Here is a 20,402-nt window from a genome sequence, read left to right on the forward strand (position 1 = left end):
CAGTGGATGAAGTGTAAGTGTTCCTGAAGTGTAGAGTAAGTGGGTGTGTTTGGTTTGGGCTTTGACAAGTCCAATGGGAAAATCAAGGGCATCTCTCTTGGCTTGCTGTTGAGGCCATATAACTAACTAGCACTATATTTTACTGTGGTAGTGAAAATGACTGGCTCTCTCATGGATCAATAGATTGTGATGAGGGAAAGTTAGCTCTTCCAGTAAGTACTTCGTGCTGTTTTTCAAGGATATGTGAAGGCTTTAGTGTCCTCCTTCAGAAAAGTTTAATGGAAGCTCCATGTTGTACTAAAATAGTGGTGTATTCCCCGGGAAATTTTAATCTGTTTACTGGCAAAACCTGGCTGCTGTGCCAATGAATAGATCTGGCACCAGAAAATGAAGTTAATGTACCCTAATAAGACTTGAAATAAGAAATTGTGTGCTCAAAACCAACCTTCCAGACCTCCTTCCTCCTGTCTGCAGCAGCAGTCTTCGAACAAGTTTTGTTCGCTCAGTAAAAATGTGCGTTTTGTTTTTTTAAGCAAATAAAATCCTGCCCTATAGTGCTGTAAAATCAAAAGTGGGGAACATGTAACTGCGAACTGAAGGGAAATGTTAACGCTTGCACCTGCGTCATCCTTCCCCCAGTTACAGTCTTGCAGAGGGAAGTATCTCATGATTTCAGTATACTCTGCCAATCCCTAAAATGATCTTTGGGCACTGGATTGGCTTTGATTGACTAGATGGGGAGCTTTTCTTTTCCAGGTCGCAAGTTTAAATTCTGGTTAGCTCAGTAGTGACTGAAAGTTACTATGTTGAAGCTGTTTAGTGGCCCAGGTGAGGGCTTCTCAAGCTCTCTTATAGGTAGGATCATCTTGGTTTCTTTCATTACCTTGTAGACCTCTTGTCCATATGCTATTACACAGATCACTTCCCCTCCCATGCATGATGGTCAGATGACTTAGTGGGTGTAACAGCAACTCCTTATATGGAGATGTTGCTATTAGGAAAGTATTTATTTAGTGTATTTGTAGGGGTTTTTTGTTGCAATCTTAGTAGCTAGGAAAAAGGAGAACCAAAACCACATGACCAGCTATCTCTCTGTGGACCGCCAATGATCCGTGGATCACAGTTGGGAAATCTGTGGCCTAAGAACAATGAGTTGGTGATCTCAGCCCTTTCCAAAGGATAGGGGTGCACATCAATAAAACCAGTTACCCTTGGCACTAATTACCTCCCCTGTTGATGTGATCTTAGTAGAGGTCAAGAAGTGCACTGTTCTGGAAACTGAACTACCCTCTCCCTTCACAGTGATGGTCCCTTCAACTAGGATGATGTGGATGATCTTGCAAGTGCCCAGATAGTGCTAGCCATCCCTGGAGTGGCAATCTGTTCCCACTGTGCCCTTTCTCTTGCTCTGGGACTTCCTTTCTTGGCATTGGGATCTGGATGCTTGTTTGTTTTGTTAATGTGACTATCAATACCAGCAATCTGCGCAAGTGACGCAGCTTTCCCCACTTGTATCTGATTCCTGCATTAAATGGGTGTTTGGTACACCATACATAAATTTAAAAACTACCAGGAATCTGACTGTCCTAGAGTCAAGCAAGCCTGTGGGAAGTACAGCAGGCTGTCCACTCCAGCCTCAAAGGATGGCAGTTCCAGGGCATCGAATCTCTCTGAAATCAGGTTGTTTCTATGCTACCAGTGCTGCACAACCACTGCTTCCATAGGCACTACTACTGTTTTTATTTTGAAAGATTGCTGCTACAGCGTAGCTACATCTGCCAATCTGGCTGATACTACTTGGATTTACACCCGCATTCAAAGACTGCTCGATTTTGGCTTCTGCCAGAAGTGTAGTTACAGTGATTAAAATGTTGCCCCTTCACCATGTCTCCAGATAAGTATGGTTCCTGCATCGTTTACTATAATGGCTCTGATAGCTTGGGGAATCTGTGCTCTCCATGGTGAAAAGCGAAGTGCATAATTTTAAATTTACTCAGAATAATGGGGCCTTGAATATCAGGGTCTCCCAGACTTAGTGCTGCAGGATAAAGGGAGTAAGGGATTTATCCAGCCTTGCAGTCCCTCTTTTTAAATACTAGTAGTTTAATCCTGGCAAGCAAGCAAGCAGTGGCTAGTCTTTCACTGCCAGCGTATCTCTGGGTCCTAAATTGATTTATAGGAAGGATTAGTTACTCCAGTCTTGTATGTCCATTGGCTGAAAACAAACACTTGCTCCTTGTGAAATGAACACAGAACCTTGGCATGCTCCTAGGTACAGACAAGTCCCATTCAGCTGAATATTTACAGAGAAACAAATTAAAACTTTACTTCACAATCCTGACTTTTTTGTTTGGGTGCAACAAGTGACAGGAACCAATCTTTCTTATGGGGGGAAGTTGATGTCTCTGCATGCTGAGCTGCAGCATGAAACCTTCACCATTGAAGAAAGACTATGGTGTGTTAGGAAAGGGATGGATTATTAGTGAGGCTCCTGTTTCAGGCAGTAATGCTTCTCTGAGCGTATCCATTGAAGGGGGAATTTTTTTTTCTTCCCTTGTGCAGTTTGCCTGGGACCATACGTAAGGTGTTTGTAAAAGAATCTCAGTCTGGCAGGTGCATTTATTTTAGTACTGTGTGCTGGTAGTTGGCAGGCCTTGGGAAGCGGGAATACAGCTGAATACAGTTGCCTTGTTGAATACCCCTCTTTGTTCAGAAACTCTCTTAAAAGCACACACCCCATGTGTTGTGTTCTAGTGAAGGGAACGGAACTCTCCCTTCTGTCCTCCCCACCCCCATTTTAATAGTTTCAGCTGTGTGTATGATTCTGGGTATGATATGTATATCTTTCTATGTGGTCTGGTTAGGTATGTGTTAATCATCTGTAGTAGTTGTCTTCTGGTAAATGCTGTGGATATATTGTCAAAGCCTTGGCTGTACTATGCTGCCATGTAGGCAACTTGCGGTCCAACAGGCAGGCTATAAACTGATGCAAATCTCATGATGTATGGTTGACAGGTATCAAGTTCTGTCAAGGCTGGCACATGCTTGATTGGAAGTACAGTGAACTGTGCAGCTTGCAAGACTTCCCAGGACGCTAACGGAGCTGGGGGTAGCTATAAGACCGAAAGAAAGGGGGTGGGAAGGAAAATACAAATCTATAAACCCTCCCTCTAAGAGGCGGGTTACCTTGGCATTTTGTCCATGGTGTAACAGCCTTTGCTTAGAACCACATTTCATGTAACTGCAACATTCCTCAGCTCAGTTGTCTGACCAGGTAGGAGTTATAGGTGGGGTTTTTTTGTGGTGGGTTTTTTTTTAAATCAAATACCTCTTTTGTAATGTGGGATTGTAGTGCGAGAAGAAGGGTGGGGGGGAGGAGGGGCGGGGGAGATGACATTGTTTTAAAAAAATCCTTTGTTTTGTCCATGGTTGGTACAGATCTGTATCTAAACTGCAGACTACTAAGACGATTGGGTCAGCACTAAATCCTTGGGCCCTATTCCAGATATTAAAGCCATTTTTAAATTTTATTTGCTTTCTGGGTAGAATCTGGTTGTTGGTGACTATTAAATGCAATCAGTAGAAGTATCCCTTTTACTACATTAGTGTGGATTTGATAGAATGTTCTGAATGGAGCATTTGTTTTTTGTTAACGAATCTAGTTTCACTGAGATTCTGATGAGAAATTTGGAGTTAACACTGCACTCATGTTTCTAGTTGGGTATCATTTGAAGGAAACCGTAGACACATACTAGTTCTGATAGTGAGCATTTCAAATTTATTGTATATTCCCATCTCCATTGGTTATTATCTAGATGATCGTTTTTTGTCTATGTACAGTATGTGGAAGCATACAGATCCAGCTTGAGCCTCTAAGATACTGCTGCTCTGGGGATTGATTTTTAAAAGCAGAGAGTCTCTTTCAAGTGTGGATAATAAATTCCACCCTCTGATTCAAACCCACTTGTGCACTTGGATTTCTAGTCTTAGTGTTGCTCTACCATTTATTTTGGAGGGAATATTTTATTCGTGAAGATGAAGAGACCTGCAGAAATGGAAACAAACTCTTATACTCGTAGCTGTACAGTTCAACCAGCTGCCCTAGTACTGATCTCTGCTCTGGATTAAAGACTAATCTTGACTCATTCATGTGACTTGCAGACTCAGGAAGACAATAGTGCATCCATTATTTGTGACTTACTCCGCACATCCTCTTGTGAACGTATCTGTTTAATGAATAAGCTTAGTTTCATAAAGTCTTGTGTCCAGGGGTGGATTCTGTGACCTATGCCATGAGTGAAGAATCCCTGGGACTCAGATAAGTCATCTGTTTCTGCCATATGTTTATGCTATGGAGGTGCTTCTGATGTAACTGGAATTTTTATTTTATTCTGTCTTCCTCAGGCCTTGTTGCTGTTTGGTGGTGTTGCTCTGTCCTGCCTTGCTCTGGATCTCCTCTTCCTCCTGTTCTACTCGTTCTGGCTGTGCTGCCGCCATCGGAAAAGTGAAGAGCACTTAAATGCAGATTGCTGCTGCACTGCTTGGTGTGTGATCATCGCGACCCTTGTCTGCAGGTGAGTTTACATTTTGTCTGCAGGGTAAATTAATGTTGCCTATTTTGTCACTGCCACTTCCTCCCACACCATACATATGCTGAGCATCAGCCACTGACTCCATGACTCAATATATTGGAAACAGCCTCCTCTCTTTTAGTGTACTCCTAACTTTAAAATCCAGCATAGACTTTTCTGATTGCTATTCCACACCTTACTGCATAATGGTTTGAGTCATATGATGACTATAAAGTGCCAGAAGAGCAGCAGGGTATTTGCCATTTACTAGCAGTTAACGAAGACCCTGTCCTGAGGGGCTTATCACCTAATTAAGATGGATGCAGTTCACATAATTATCAGGCCTAGTCAAGAATTTACAGTGGTAGCAGGTTTTCCTAAGGAAATAACCAATACATTGGGTAGGTGGATTTAGGGTTTTAAAAAAAAAATAAATAAAAAGCATGGATCTTTTTCTTCTTCCTTTGTAAATAGTATCCAGTGCTTGCAGTCCTGATCGCTCCATTTTTATCCCTTTGGTAAGACTGATGCACTACCTTAAGGGTCACTAGTGATGTTGCTAGTGTTGGCCACTAATGTTTTAATGCCAGAAACATTTGAAGGAGGTGAGGGGAGAATGGCAGCAAGTGGAAAAGGGGGTGGGGGAAGAGAATACAGTCCTATTGGATTCTGGTTTTGGGTTAGTGCAGACAAGGAACCCCACCTTCCAAAAAATTAGTGGCAGGAGTTAGGAAATAGAAAACTCAGTTAATTTCTGAAACAACCCAGAGCTTTATTTAGACAGTGTGGCAAAAACAATACACTGCAGCCTGCAAACTGGGAGTAAGTACCTCTGCACGTAGATCAATCCCTGCTCTTCCTTGACAGCACTTGGGCCTGTAAGTGTCTCCAGTGGCCATAGTGCATACTCCCAAAACTAGTCCTGCTGTGGAGGTGATCTCCCAGGTGTGGTCATGATGGCTTATGGTTAGAAATACCATGCAACTCTACAGTATCAGATGAGCATGTGTCCTCCTTGTTTCTAACTCTTAAAGTATTCTGAGAGTACTTGGGATAAGATCATGCATTCTTTGACTATGCAAAACTACCATGTCAGTCAGATCAGGCCTTAATTTTCACTTACGCTGTCCTGAACACACTGATCAGGTGCAGTTTTAGTGAATCAACACTGTAAAAAGCTAGAAGCCTGGGAGAATCATTAGGGGGCTTGGGCTTTGGCTTTGGTTTATAGTTCTCCTTCCAGTGTTTGAACTGACAGGGAATTCTTCACCTCTGAGGAAAGTAAAGGGAGAGAAAAGGGGAAGGGATTGTCTTTCTCCTCACCTGGTGAATAGGTGGCTGTTCGGACTGCAGTATTCAGGTTTGCATGGTGGAGGGGCTATATTCTGTGGATAAGGGGCTTAGTTGCCTGAGGAGGGATTAGCTTGTACTCTGTACGTGTTCACATTTGCTCTTTCCAGGCACAGGGCAAAGAGAATAGAAACCCTCTGAAGTGCTGGAGAAAGCACAGTGAAGCAGAGCAGTGTGTTCTATTGTGAGCATAGAAAACTGGGGATGGAGTCACCTTTAAAGGCTGAGATTTGCAATGTTTGAGAAGGGCTGGCATCTTGGCATACAGTGGCTTCTGTTCAGAGAGCAACTGTGCCTTTCTAGGGAAATAGAGATGTATTGAGTGGAAAGCTGGGGGGGAGAATAATTTTCAAAGGATAAATCTAAACTCCCCGTCACCTTGCTTGTTCGTGGACCCAGGAGCTTTAGCTGCATGAACATCCATTCCCAATTGATTTGAAAGTGCTGTGTTCCTAACCTTTTCTTACAGGAGCTCTCACTGATGCTATTTATAATTGTGCCGCTTCAGGCTCTTGGTAGCTATTGTTATGCAGTGTTTTTGTGTCCAAGGCATCTGCAGTAGTGAGGTTTTTAAACTGTAGAAAGGGTGAGATGGGAAATGTTGTGGGTTTCATGCCTCCCAAAGTAGGCAGGTAAAAGGTTAAGGCTTTGCACCAAAATTACTTTCAAACACCATTTTTTAGTTTTGGGTGTATGATCAGTACTCTAGAGAGAATATCTTCTGAATTCCTGAAATCTCAACCAGCTGCTTCAATGCTTGATAGTTTAGTTGTTTGGTTGTGTGTGTGTTTTTTTTTGTTTTTTTTTTTGTTTTTTTTTTGCCAAGCATGAATTGGGAGGCGTGTGTCGTTACAGCCAAGGTTTATGATTTGTCCAAGCAATACTTTTCCTTCCTCCTCCAGGAAAACTCTTGCTAGCCTCTTCATTTTACATTTGTCCCTCTTCTTCCACCTCCCTGAATTGATAACTGGCTAGCTCATGAAGCAATAGTTCATAATCACTGGTGGTAATTGAAAGTGCTGTCCAAATGCTGCTTTCTCTTGCAAAGACAGCAGACCCTGGCTTTGCAACCTGCAGCTCTGGTAAGTTGCCTGTTTTTCAGATGACCTGCTGCCAGAGATGGGAGTACAAGAGAGTTTATGGCTGGCTAAGGAACACAAACAGTATGGACAACCCTTTGCTTTCTCTGCACCTTAAGGGTATAGATGCCACAGATTAGCTTGTGCTGCTATCCAGACTAGTTGACTGGGTATATATTCTACCGCAGGACTCGAAGAACTAAGGGTGGCAGACTGGCATCTGCCAATGTATGTTAGGGTGACTGGGAATTAGACTACTCCAGATGTCTGTCTTCCAGCAGCTGGAGAAAGCATATATAATCGACCTCTGGCTCTGGCTTGTTCTAGGATGGTGACAGAGAAAGTCTTCTCCTTTAGCAAAACTGGCCAGTGTGGACTATTGATGTGAGGAGTGGATGCTACCACTTTAGTGCAAAGATGATTTATAGCTTGGCTGTTCAGACCGTGAAAGGTTCACAATGTCTAATCATTGAATCTCCTTTCAAATAAAGAGAACACAGTTGTGGCTGATAGCTGTCCTCCTACTTAAGGAATTAGCTAACTCTGGACTGTATAAGCACTCCAAAAAACATTGCTAGACTGGCTCATCTGTGTAGTATTTTTCTTCCCAGAGGGCCAGTTGCTCCATGAGCCTGCCTTTTGTCACTTCTTAAATATTCAGAAGCGACCTGGTGATCAGTCTTTCACATTGGGGGCGTGAGTGTTTCTCTCACTTCAAGCCCTGCACCCCACCCTGAAGGCCTAGTGTTACAGTAGTTTTCCTCCTGGATAGGAAATCAGAATGAGACACACCAAGGGCGTATTGAGGGACCTGTTGCAAAAATAGATTAGGGGCCCCCTTCCCAGTTCTGAAATCCTAAAATGTAACTTACCTTTATCAACATGGAAATCGGAACATAACTGTCTTCTCCATAAATACCCCAACACAATATGCAGGCTGTCTAAACACAAGTTCTCTTTACACATTTATACAAAAATCTCACTGTTCAGTGCGCTAGTGCTCAATTTTATGGTGCAGGAGCTCTGCAGACATGATCTCAAGTTGGTAGGGGGTGTGTGTGTCCTTGTCAATGTCCCCAAAATCTATCTTGTGTGGATGTTTTTGTGAAATAAAGCACCCATATTCAAGTACCAGTAAATTTTGTCCAATGGAAAAAATCTGTGCAACAGCAATTGAGACTTAATACATTAGTAAATACACATATAGTATCAACCTAAAACACACGTAACTCATCTTTTATGCTCCGAACTTCTAACTAAATAGCAAAGCATATCCAAAGCACACGTGTAGTAGGTCAAAAAGCCCTAGAGCTTGCGTCGTCATTGTTCCTCCAGTTTCAAGTTGGTGTAGCTCTACTGGAACTAACTGAATGGCATTACCGCTGTAAAAGGTAGGGGAGTAATTCAATGGGGACTCAAACCCCAAATCTTCATACCTGCACCACAGTTTTGCCCATGAAACACTTGCCATTTGAGCACAAACAGCATTTGATTTGCGTTCACAAATAATGTGGCTGGGCACTAAATGCAAACAAGTGGTGTCATAAATGTGGTCTCTGTGTCACGAAACCAAACACGAGGATCCATACTGCCAAGGTGTATTGTATTTTTTTTTAAACCACAACCTCCTCAGCACTTTTCAAAGATCGTGATATTTAATCCATTTTACATTACTATGGGTTGTCTGCTTACGTATTCTAGAAATTTTACTTGACCTAGATAAAGAGCTAGCTCTCACCAATATCTGTAACCTCTCTAAGGCATGCTGTTAGGATAGGGTTTGATCCTACCCTAATGAGGCAAGGATCACTGCTATGCTCCAGCTACTTTTGGGCCACTCCATAAACCCAGTTTAACTGGCTAAACATGCTAGGTTGACAATGGAAAATCATTGTCAGAGTTGCATAGGAGCTAGAGTGCACCTGTGAATCTAGCCTACTTAGGCGAAGCACTTTGTAACAGAATAAAGAGGTTAACTCTCATGTCCACCACAACAGTACCTGGGTCCCCCTGCCCCTTGTGCAGCCCCTGCATCTTTTTGGGTGAGCTCCTCACTGTTGAAGCAATGGCCATGGTCTGAATCCAGAGCAAGGGCCTGTGCGGACAGCATAGGGTGGCAGGTGTGGTCTGAGCATCCCTACAAGCAGCTCTCACTGGCGTGGGGTGTGGTTGAGGTAGGCGCAGGAGTGCTTCCATGGGAACCTGGCTGGCGGGAGCCACTTCCTGCCCTGTCTGCCGAAAGGTAGACTGGCATAACTACAGTAGTGACTAAGGCAGAGTGGCCTCTGCAGATTGGGCTCCCATAACCTCCATGGGCTCTAATGTGACTATCTCATTGTAGCTGTGCCCCTGAGTCACACTGAGCCTGTCGTTGCCTGGAGGAGTCATGTTGAGTGGTGCAAAGCATGTCTCCTTCGCACTGTCAGGTGTGGGAGTATTGAGCCCTAGAGCACAGTGCTCTGAGATTGGTGGGTCTGCTTACACTCAAACACAGAATTTACCTTTTCAGAACCTTCCTGTGTTCTCCAGTGCATATCTGGTTTGTGTAATGGAACAAATATTTTACCTTGTAATACAAAGAAAATAAATTTTTCAGCAGATGGCAAATAGTGCCTCCATTTACACAGCCCAGTGGCCGGCCGGCTGGTCAGGTGGGGGGGGGGGTGGGTGGGTGTGTGTGTGAGAGAGACACACACACACACACACACTCTGCTCCTACAAAACTTCAGGCAAATGCTTGCTAAGACACAGATTTTCAAAAGTGGTTTCTAATTTTGTTTCACCATTTTTGGGTGCCCAAGCTGAATTGCCTTGAGCCCAATTTTTGGAGTGTGGAGCATCCACAGCTTCAGATTTTTACTTGGAGTTGTCAGCACTCTGCACCTGTGTTGAGACTCTTAGAGGCTGCTTTAGATGGGCATCCGAAATCAGACCTCCCACAGTGGTGACTCCTACACCTCTGTCCTGCAGGGGTGGGTGGATTCTGCTCCTTGCTGCAGAGGTCATACACTCTCAGGTTTGGCCCAGCCACCCCTCTGTCACAATGACAGGCTGCGAGTGGGGCCAAATTTGAGTGAGTGACCCTGTGACCAGAGGTCATCACACTTGGAGCAGGCAGTCTCCCCAGCCAGCCCCGCAGGACAGGAGCCACTGCTATGATATGCACAGTGTACTTTTTTAGCAGTTTATTACATTAGTGTTTGCTTATATAATCTAGGTAAGAATATTTACTAAAACAGATTTTTTTTTTTTTGCTAGGATTCCCCAGCAGCATCCCCATTACTTTCTCTCTAATCTCCAGCTGCCTTCCCCTGACCTGTGACAGCTCATTCTCTCTCAGAGCTGGGACCAGAGCACAGCAACCCTTGCAGGCACCGAGCTTCCTTCCCCCCATTGTGGTAGGAAAGGGAACGGACATGTTGTGAAACTTGCTTCTGTAAAATGAACTTCTGTATTTCAGGGGTTCTTATTGACAAAGAACAATATTAAATACATCTTCTTGGTGATGTAATTAATACCGTCTTTAGCCCACAGTGGATGTATGATGCACATGTTGACTTGCAAACTTCAGTGGTATCTTGAATTTGAATTTCCTTTATCCTCACTCCTGATATTGAATGTCTTAATAGATTTCCTTCCCAGGGAAGTTGCTGTCTCTTGGTGGGAGAAGGGCACTTCCGTGAACATCTGCCTCCTTTGTCAGGGAAGTGAGAGATTAACCACTGCAACAGCTCTAGTGCTGCAGCTCGGGAACCCTCTGACGGCATAGCGTATGTCTGTCTCTTGCACGGCTTGCTGCTAGACTGCCTAGAGTCAGTCAGTATTTATAAATTGAACATGATACAGTAAAATTGGCTTAGGCACCTGGCTGTGCCCCATTATTAAGTAAAGTGTCTGCTACTCCGTAAGGGTGCTGTTTCTGTTCCGTTTTGATTAAAATACTTGCTGCTGTGCAGAGAATATTGAGAACCAGGCAGCTGACTCCTGCACTGATCAAGTCTGTTCTGGAGGAGTGACTCTAATGCAGCTGTAGTTCGCTGCAGAATAGTGGTACTACAAAAACTGTAGGGATCAAATCTGTGCTGCTCCATTCCTAAGAAAGGTCTAGAATGGACTCAATTTAGACAATAAAACAATCAGCAGACTTTGTCTCAGTTCTTGGGGACAGTGCAATCTACTCAGTCCTGTCCTGCCTGCCGCTCCCCCCCCCGGGTCTGCAGCTACTTTCTTTGGCTAGTAAGCATGGGGTTGGCGGGGGGCTGATGTGCATAGTGCAGTGACATGGCTCCAAGCTTCTTCTCATGCAGGCCACAGTCCTGGACTATCAGCTTCTAATTCCCTTTGCCCATAACTAACGCTCGTCCTGGAGTTACAGCTACTGTCAAAGATAGAAATTCCAGCAGGGGAGGAATCTAGAGGGTTTTCTCTGTATAATCACCAATTCCATTTACATGATCGTGCTTCTGTGGAAAAGTGTTCAATTGAATCTCTTTCCTGTACTAGGACTGTAAATGTCATTAGAATTGTATGCCTTCTGCCTCTTCCTGAAGCAATCAAGATGTAGGTCATCTACTCCCTTTGTGGAAAACTCCTCAACTGAGGTTTTTACAGGCTAAGCCCTTCATAATTTATGAAGGCCCTGATTGCTGGGAAAATCCATGGGACTGACGCAGACTCTGTGCAGCTTCTCTGCTTCTGTTTTCTGTATGTGTGAGAACCAAGTAGTGATGCAGTCAGGACTAGCTACAGTGTCCTGTTGGTCCTTTTTAACATGGTAAGACTAGAGAGAGGGGGCTATTTTTTCTGCAGCAGAGGAGGAATTTATCTGAACTAGCAGTTTGGAAGACAGCTTAGCATACTTACCAGGACAGATTCATGTGCAAAAGTCCATTATCTCCCCACACAAACCCATTCTGGGCTACCTACTGTTCAGGATGTTTGATGTCATTTTCTAAAAAGGTAGCTGCTGGAAGGAGGAGGGTGTGCTTAGTGTCCTTCAGTGACCTCTCTGCTGACTGTAGAAGCAACAGCGACTAGCTGGTTCTGAAGACTTTTTGTTGGAGTTCTTCCTTCCTACACTGCCATCAAACCTCCAGGGCAGTGGCTGTAACGCAGGGATTGGCAGAAAGTTGGTGCAGAGAAATTAGATGTTCAGCTTGAATACTAGAGACCTAAAAACACCCAATGAAACAAGTAAACGTGGCATCTTGAGGGCCAGCATAGCACTAGGAATCTTTCCCATCTTTGTGTGAAGACCCAAAATCTGAAATGGGAACAAGAAGTTTTTTAAAAAAAAAACAAAACCCCACCAAGAATTGCCCTAATTTAGGCAACCTGTTGTCTAGAATCATAGATCATAGAATATCAGGGTTGGAAGGGACCTCAGGAGGTTATCTAGTCCAACCCCCTGCTCAAAGCAGGACCAATCCCCAATTAAATCATCCCAGCCAGGGCTTTGTCAAGCCTGACCTTAAAAACTTCTAAGGAAGGAGATTCTACCACCTCCCTAGGTAACGCATTCCAGTGTTTCACCACCCTGCTAGTGAAAAAGTTTTTCCTAATATCCAACCTAAACCTCCCCCACTGCAACTTGAGACCATTACTCCTTGTCCTGTCCTCTTCTACCACTGAGAATAGTCTAGAACCATCCTTTCTGGAACCACCTCTCAGGTAGTTGAAAGCAGCTATCAAATCCTCCCTCATTCTTCTCTTCTGCAGACTAAACAATCCCAGTTCCCTCAGCCTCTCCTCATAAGTCATTTGTTCCAGACCCCTAATAATTTTTGTTGCCCTCCGCTGGACGCTTTCCAATTTATCCACATTCTTCTTGTAGTGTGGGGCCCAAAACTGGACACAGTACTCCAGATGAGGCCTCACCAATGTCAAATAGAGGGGAACGATCATGTCCCTCGATCTGCTCGCTTTGTCCCTACTTACACATCCCAAAATGCCATTGGCCTTCTTGGCAACAAGGGCACACTGCTGACTCATATCCAGCTTCTCGTCCACTGTCACCCCTAGGTCCTTTTCCGCAGAACTGCTGCCTAGCCATTCGGTCCCTAGTCTGTAGCTGTGCATTGGGTTCTTTCATCCTAAGTGCAGGACCCTGCACTTATCCTTATTGAACCTCATCAGATTTCTTTTGGCCCAATCCTCCAATTTGTCTAGGTCCCTCTGTATCCTATCCCTGCCCTCCAGCGTATCTACCACTCCTCCTTGTTTAGTATCATCCGCAAATTTGCTGAGAGTGCAATCCACACCATCCTCCAGATCATTTATGAAGATATTGAACAAAACCGGCCCCAGGACCAACCCCTGGGGCACTCCACTTGACACCGGCTGCCAACTAGACATGGAGCCATTGATCGCTACTCGTTGAGCCCGACAATCTAGCCAACTTTCTACCCACCTTATAGTGCATTCATCCAGCCCGTACTTCTTTAACTTGCTGACAAGAATACTGTGGGAGACCGTGTCAAAAGCTTTGCTAAAGTCAAGAAACAATACATCCGTTGCTTTCCCTTCATCCACAGAACCAGTAATCTCATCATAGAAGGCAATTAGATTAGTCAGGCATGACCTTCCCTTGGTGAATCCATGCTGACTGCTCCTGATCACTTTCCTCTCATGTAAGTGCTTCAGGATTGATTCTTTGAGGACCTGCTCCATGATTTTTCTGGGGACTGAGGTGAGGCTGACTGGCCTGTAGTTCCCAGGATCATCCTCCTTCCCTTTTTTAAAGATTGGCACTACATTAGCCTTTTTCCAGTCATCTGGGACTTCCCCCGTTCGCCACGAGTTTTCAAAGATAATGGCCAATGGCTCTGCAATCACAGCCGCCAATTCCTGCACTCTCGGATGCAACTCGTCCGGCCCCATGGACCTGTGCACGTCCAGCTTTTCTAAATAGTCCCTAACCACCTCTTTCTCCACAGAGGGCTGGCCATCTACTTCCCATGCTGTGATGTCCAGCGCAGTAGTCTGGGAGCTGACCTTGTTAGTGAAGACAGAGGCAAAAAAAGCATTGAGTACATTAGCTTTTTCCACATCCTCTGTCACTAGGTTTGCCTCCCTCATTCATTAAGGGGCCCACACTTTCCTTGACTTTCTTCTTGTTGCCAACATACCTGAAGAAACCCTTCTTGTTACTCTTGACATCTCTTGCTAGCTGCAGCTCCAGGTGCGATTTGGCCCTCCTGATTTCATTCCTACATGCCCGAGCAATATTTTTATTCTCTTCCCTGGTCATATGTCCAACCTTCCACTTCTTGTAAGCTTCTTTTTTATGTTTAAGATCGCTAGGATTTCACCATTAAGCCAAGCTGGTCGCCTGCCATATTTACTATTCTTTCGACTCATTGGGATGGTTTGTCCCTGTAACCTCAACAGGGATTCCTTGAAATACAGCCAGCTCTCCTGGACTCCTTTCCCCTTCACGTTAGTCCCCCAGGGGATCCTACCCATCCGTTCCCTGAGGGAGTCGAAGTCTGCTTTCCTGAAGTCCAGGGTCCGTATCCTGCTGCTTACCTTTCTTCCCTGTGTCAGGATCCTGAACTCAACCAACTCATGGTCACTGCCTCCCAAATTCCCATCCACTTTTGCTTCCCCCACTAATGCTTCCCGGTTTGTGAGCAGCAGGTCAAGAAAAGCTACCCCCCCCCCCCCCCCCAGTTGGCTCCTGTAGCACTTGCACCAGGAAACTGTCCCCTACGTTTTCCAAAAACTTCCTGGATTGTCTATGCACCGCTGTATTGCTCTCCCAGCAGATATCAGGAAAATTAAAGTCACCCATGAGAACCAGGTTAACTAGGTCTAGGTTAACTCCATACCTCTTCTCCACCCCCTCACCCCCACCCCCATTGGGGACAGAACTGGGTAGATAGATTTTGGGTGAGGGAGGAATGGAAAGGGAGATCACTGAAAGTCTCTCTGGTGTGATTGCCTGATGGAAGCAAGGAGGTGTCACTGACTTGGAGGAGATACCTGTCCCATTTCCATTGCTGTTCCTGTTCCTTGGTTACATGCTCTGCCTCCTTTTGGTTAATGGATTCCAAAAGAACCAATCATGGTTTTGACTGGAAAATGGGTCTGTCTGACCAGAGCCCATATTAGACATCAGTCAGTCTGAACGATCTCAAACTAAATTCTCTTGCTTTGAAAATCAACTTTTTAGTTTTTCTAAACTTGTGCTTCTGTGGTTACAAGTCTCTGCTATCTTAATACCATAATCCTCACAGCATCACGGTTTCTCATGGGAGGACTGGTCAAAGTAGATGCTGATGCAGTTTCATATTTCAGAATGGGGAAGAAGGAGGGGTCTAATAGGATGGGTCTGGAGCAAAGTAGTTAGTGCACAGATGCCTGAGACATGGGCTCTCTACAACAGTAAGACTGTCTACAATATGGCCTATGTCAGGATAACTTATGTTGCTCGGGGGTGCTAAGCCACCCGCCTGACCAACATGAGGTATAGCGTCATAAGTGCTCATGTGCTTTGTGCTATGCTGGCAGGAGAAGCTCCTCTGCCATGTCTTCTGCTGCTCACAGAGGTGGGTTTCCTGTATGCTGACGGGAGAGCTCTGGCCTGTTGGTATAGAGCGTATTCACCAGACGCTCTGCAGTGCTCTATGTATAGACATGGCCTAAGTAAGGCTTTCCAGCAGTGGGTGTGGATGGCTTCTCCTGCATGTGGGGTGGAATGCAGCACCTATGTAGCAATGCAAAACAGTACCTCAGAGTAATTCTTGGGAGAGAACTTGGCTAGTTGATGGATTTTTATTTTTATTTATTTTTATATAATCTGGATAGCCCATGGTGAGGTTTGAATTCTGTTTGCCTTGCAACTAACTCTCCTAACTGGGCCATTAACTACTCTTTTCCTACCCCTAACAAAAGGGTGCATGTCACTCAGCCTAGAGGCACTGAACAGAGCCCACGGTTACATGTGTAGCATATCAAATCTAATTTTTAGGTTCACCAAATCGGTTCTGTATATCTTTCCATCTGTTCTAGTGAATAGGGATAATGTCATTACCCCAGAGCTGAAGGCACACTGTTCCCCTGAGGGAAATCCTGGTGAGAGGGTAGGAGTGCTGGAAGAAGTGACAGTAACTTGCATAGATAAACTCTTGCTGTAAACCAGCCCTTCCTTGCTCTTCTCTCCATAGCGCTGGCATCGCTGTTGGCTTCTATGGAAATGGGGAGACCAGTGATGGCATCCACCGGCTGACATACTCACTGCGACATGCAAACCGCACGGTGGTTGGGGTCCAAGCCCGGGTAAGTACAGGGAAGGACTGACTGTAGCAAGGAATTGAGGGGTGGGGGGTGGGTGTGAGAGAGAGAGGTTTCCATCTGTGTCTGTCCCTCTTTTGTTAGTCTCTGAATAGAGTAATGTTTGTCACAATTTCCCTTATTAGGGAGATAATTTCTTCATCTCTATTGATTTTAAAAATATCAAAGCAAAATAAACATATTAAATGAAGTGTTCTCTCACGATTGTGTGTGGTTAAAAACAGCTTCTCATTAGCACTCCTCCGCCTGCAGAAGAGGTGCCAGGCCAAAAGCAGAACAGTAGCTCTGTAGTAAATGGCACTGTTAATAAATATGGTGGTTTGCAGTATTGTGCTTAAGGTGTGCTCTCTCTAGGGGCTTTCATTTTGTTACTCCTCTGCAGCTGTGGTCTGCCTATTGTTATCCCAACACCACAATGGGCTTCCAGTGCACACTGACTTGTGGCTTAAAAGGAAGCCTCTGCTTTACAATCCATCCCAAAAGTAAAGCAAAGGAGGGATTAAAAGCAGGGAAATAATCTTATTCTCTTGCCTGTCCAGCCCTGGTGAATCTCTTTTCTAGGTTTATGGTGGTACTTGTGGTGGCTTACCTCCATCTTCAGTGCCAAATGAATCAGAAGATATGACTCCCTCATTGTAAGTTACCTATGAAGATAAATGGTCCCAGAGTCTGGAAGAGCCTTGGTGCAGTAATATGGAAATTGTTCCTCACTTGTTGGCAGTGATAATCCCGATCTCCACCCTCCCTGGTGGTCTTCCTAGACTGGCAGACTCTCTTGTTGATGTTTTTTTACCTTGTTCTTCTGTCTGGTCCACAGGTGTTGGACACTGCCGTGGCCCTGAACCAAACAGTGGAGCCGAACCTGCTGATCCTTGAGGAGATGTTCATGAAACAGACTGATTACCTGCACATCATCCAGAAACTCCAGGGCCTCTTGGATGACTTGATCAGGCAAACAACAGAGATCCCTTTCTGGAAGAATGAGGAACTGTCATTAGAGGAACTGGCTGTTCAGATTGATCTATATGACTGGTACAGGTGGGCAACATGTTGGCCTCTATCACTGATGTGACATCCATAAGAGTGTGTGTGTGTTGGGCCATGATGGATGCTAAAGCTTGTGTCTTTCAGGTCAGATCAACATGTGAAGATTTTTCCAGCAACTTGATCTATAGATTTGTTACACACCAGCATGGGTTTTAGGTCTGTCTTCACTGGGATTGTTTTCCTGAGCAAAAGTGTGTTGAGTCTTGGTAAAAACAAGTTAGAACAGATGTGACTTGACTTAATCACCAGATGAAGTGTTACTTTAGCAGGTAAAGTCCATTAAGTTATGTTGCTCACACTCTCTGGTGCTGGCATGGGGTTAGCTTTTTCACTTTTCTGCCTCGCTGTCTGGACTTTCTATAGATGAAGGCCTGCCACACGCTATAATGCATTCACGATACAGAGGCCTTGTTACAGCAGCTGCTGGAGATGTACAGAATTCACCATCGCTATTTGGGAGAGAAATGAATAGATAGTTGGTGCTCAGAGATACTTCAGGAGTCCCCTCTGTCCAGAAGTGCTCTTATTATTCTTCAGGCAGACATAGATCAAACTAAACTTCGTGGACTATTGTTGTATTCGCTCTTTCTATGTAGCGTCCAGCTGCATAGACCGGTTACCCTTTTAAGTTTGAAGTAAGTTACTGACCATCTTAATGTTTTGGTCACTCTTGCAAACGTGTTCTCATGCCTATGTAGCAGAGCTAGCCAGCTGAGGACACTGTAGACTAGTTATGTGATCTGAGTAGTACAGTTAATTAGTAATTAGTAGTGAATTTTATTTGCTAGGCTTGACTGGGAGGAGGGGAGAGCCAAGTTTCTCTCTCAAGACATGCTCGCCTATTCTCTAGACACCAGTTTTTGTCTTCAGACTATCTGTGTTTCTATATATTCCAGGTGGCTGGGATACCTGGGCCTACTTCTGTTCCATGTCCTGATCTGTTTGCTGGTGCTCTTTGGACTAATTAGAAATTCCAAGGCTATTCTCATTGGGTAAGTCCTGACACGGAGACAGTGCTTGAGGAAATGCAGGCAGAGGATTAACAATAGCTAGTTGAGTCCTTCGAACTGTGCCATCGGATCCATTCATGGGCTGCTGAGTAGTATTTGTAGAGTGCAGTGATGGCTGATTGCGTGCTTAAGAGCTATGCTCTGCAGAGCCTCTCTAAACTGACAGGATTTAGGACAACATCTGGGATACATTCCCAGGAAGATTTTTTTTTATTATTTTTTGGCAGAAGAACTCTATTGTATCTGTTTTAACATCCAGCTTTAGTGTCCAAAAGACAAGGAGCTTATTCCTGAGGGTGCCTTGATTCCAACAGTTAGTACCAGTAACCTCTTTCTGGTTTACGAAAAGCTGCGATGCATGGTACTGTCATCCCAATTGAAGACCCTCTCAAGATTAAAATGGCCTTTTAAAAGGAAGAATCCACTGATGCTCCGGATGTTGGGGTGGGATTTAAACCTGGTGATTGATACTGTGCATGCAGTCTCCAGCCTTCCACCTTCACACGTGTCCTGGTTGTATGCCTGATTGTCATATTACCTTTCCTCTGGCCTAGGCTGTGACACTTCAGCAGACATGAAACTGTTCACTGTGAAGGCCACTGAAACTGCTGCGAAGCAAGAGTTGTGTGTTTGTCAGAGTAGAACTAGTCATGTGGATCAACTTTATTCACATGTACATTGCAGATATTTCCACCATGCTGGAACATCCTGTTAAAATATAACCGTATTCCCCTAGCCATCTTCTGACATGGTTTGCATCTTGCATATTTGGCTAGGATCACACTGTGTATTTGTAAACGTTATGAAAATTTGATACCATGATGGCCCCTTGGCCATGTTTATCACAATGCCCAAGCATGATGGTAATTGCAATGTGAATTCAGCCTTTAGTTACCTGCCAGATTATTACATACCTGGTACGTTATAAGGGACAAAATTGCAAATGTATGCACAGATGGTAAACCCGCAGTTCAAATTAGAAACTCATTCTTTATTAGCCAGAGTCTCAAATTAAGGCATTTCCCAAAGGAAGTTCACAGAATAAAGAACCCATGTTTTGCAGCCAAGCAAGATGGTGAAATGCCAGTTGTAGATCTTCTAGTCAAAGAGTTACTGGCCCAATCCCCTTCATTTACATTAAAACCCCAAATGCTCCATAGTGAACATGGCAAAGTGTACACCACCACCCTATCCATATGTCACAATACAGCAGAAGCTTGTTAATGTACAAACCTGATAATTTTCACAACCACTCTGCCCAGAAGTGGAGCAAGACTCAGACTGAATAGCAGAGTACTGTCCAGAGGCTGTGTATTGCTGAGCCTTCGCTTCTTCTGTGAAATAAACCACACACTTACTAATATAATGCAATATATAATTAAAGCAAAACTTTTCGAAAAGTGGGATTTTTTTATATGCAATTCCCTTGATTTTGTTATGATTTGATGAATTGCAAAATGCAATAAACTATTTTGGCTCTTCTAGCCATTAATGAGAGTATGATGTTAGTACAATAAACTAATATAGCCCTTCCCTGGTTTACTATTCAGGTGATCCTAATGCACTCAGTATTTAATTTACATTGACATTCATTGCCATATTTTGTAAATGTAAATATCTCAAAATCATGAACAGCTTTTTTCCTCTTTTATGAAACAGCCATCATACTCTGACTTCTTGTACACTCAGACTGTGTTAATCCCAGAGACCTAGAATTTGGGATAACTGGTAGACTAGTACATGATTACTAGTGCCACCTTTCATCTTAATCCACCCTCTTCCCCAGATTATAACAGTACTGTTAATGTACATTTAGCGTCTTCTGCTCCTCCTCCATCTATTGGAATATAATCATTCTGCTAGGATCTCAACTAGTCCATTCTGGCCCAAAAGACGAAGCACATTAGTTGGGAATCTGGGTCTCTCTTAAACTGGGGAGAATTGATGGGTTGGTTTTTGGAGATGTGAAAGTCTCTCTTGCTAGAGGTTTTGTATCTTACCAAAGAGATGGTTAAGGGGTTAATTACGGCCTATACATACCTGTGTGTAGG

General features: G+C 44.2%; 1 protein-coding gene across 3 annotated transcripts in view; it reads left to right on the top strand.

Annotated features, from left to right (window-relative positions):
• TTYH3 (tweety family member 3) overlaps window positions 1–20,402 on the top strand; it is a 95,608-nt gene that overhangs the window by 44,428 nt on the left and 30,778 nt on the right. For all 3 annotated transcript variants that reach the window (XR_012161099.1, XM_073361980.1, XM_073361979.1), the window contains exons 2-5: window positions 4,405–4,574; window positions 16,168–16,279; window positions 17,112–17,332; window positions 18,238–18,333. Coding sequence is in view for 2 of the 3 variants with exons in the window: in XM_073361980.1 (XP_073218081.1) it covers window positions 4,405–4,574; window positions 16,168–16,279; window positions 17,112–17,332; window positions 18,238–18,333 (599 nt within the window). In the remaining variant the exon portion in view is untranslated. The remainder of the gene's footprint in view (window positions 1–4,404; window positions 4,575–16,167; window positions 16,280–17,111; window positions 17,333–18,237; window positions 18,334–20,402) is intronic.

This window comes from Lepidochelys kempii, chromosome 10 (genome assembly GCF_965140265.1).
Source record: "Lepidochelys kempii isolate rLepKem1 chromosome 10, rLepKem1.hap2, whole genome shotgun sequence".
In the NCBI taxonomy this organism is placed as follows: Eukaryota; Metazoa; Chordata; order Testudines; family Cheloniidae; genus Lepidochelys; species Lepidochelys kempii.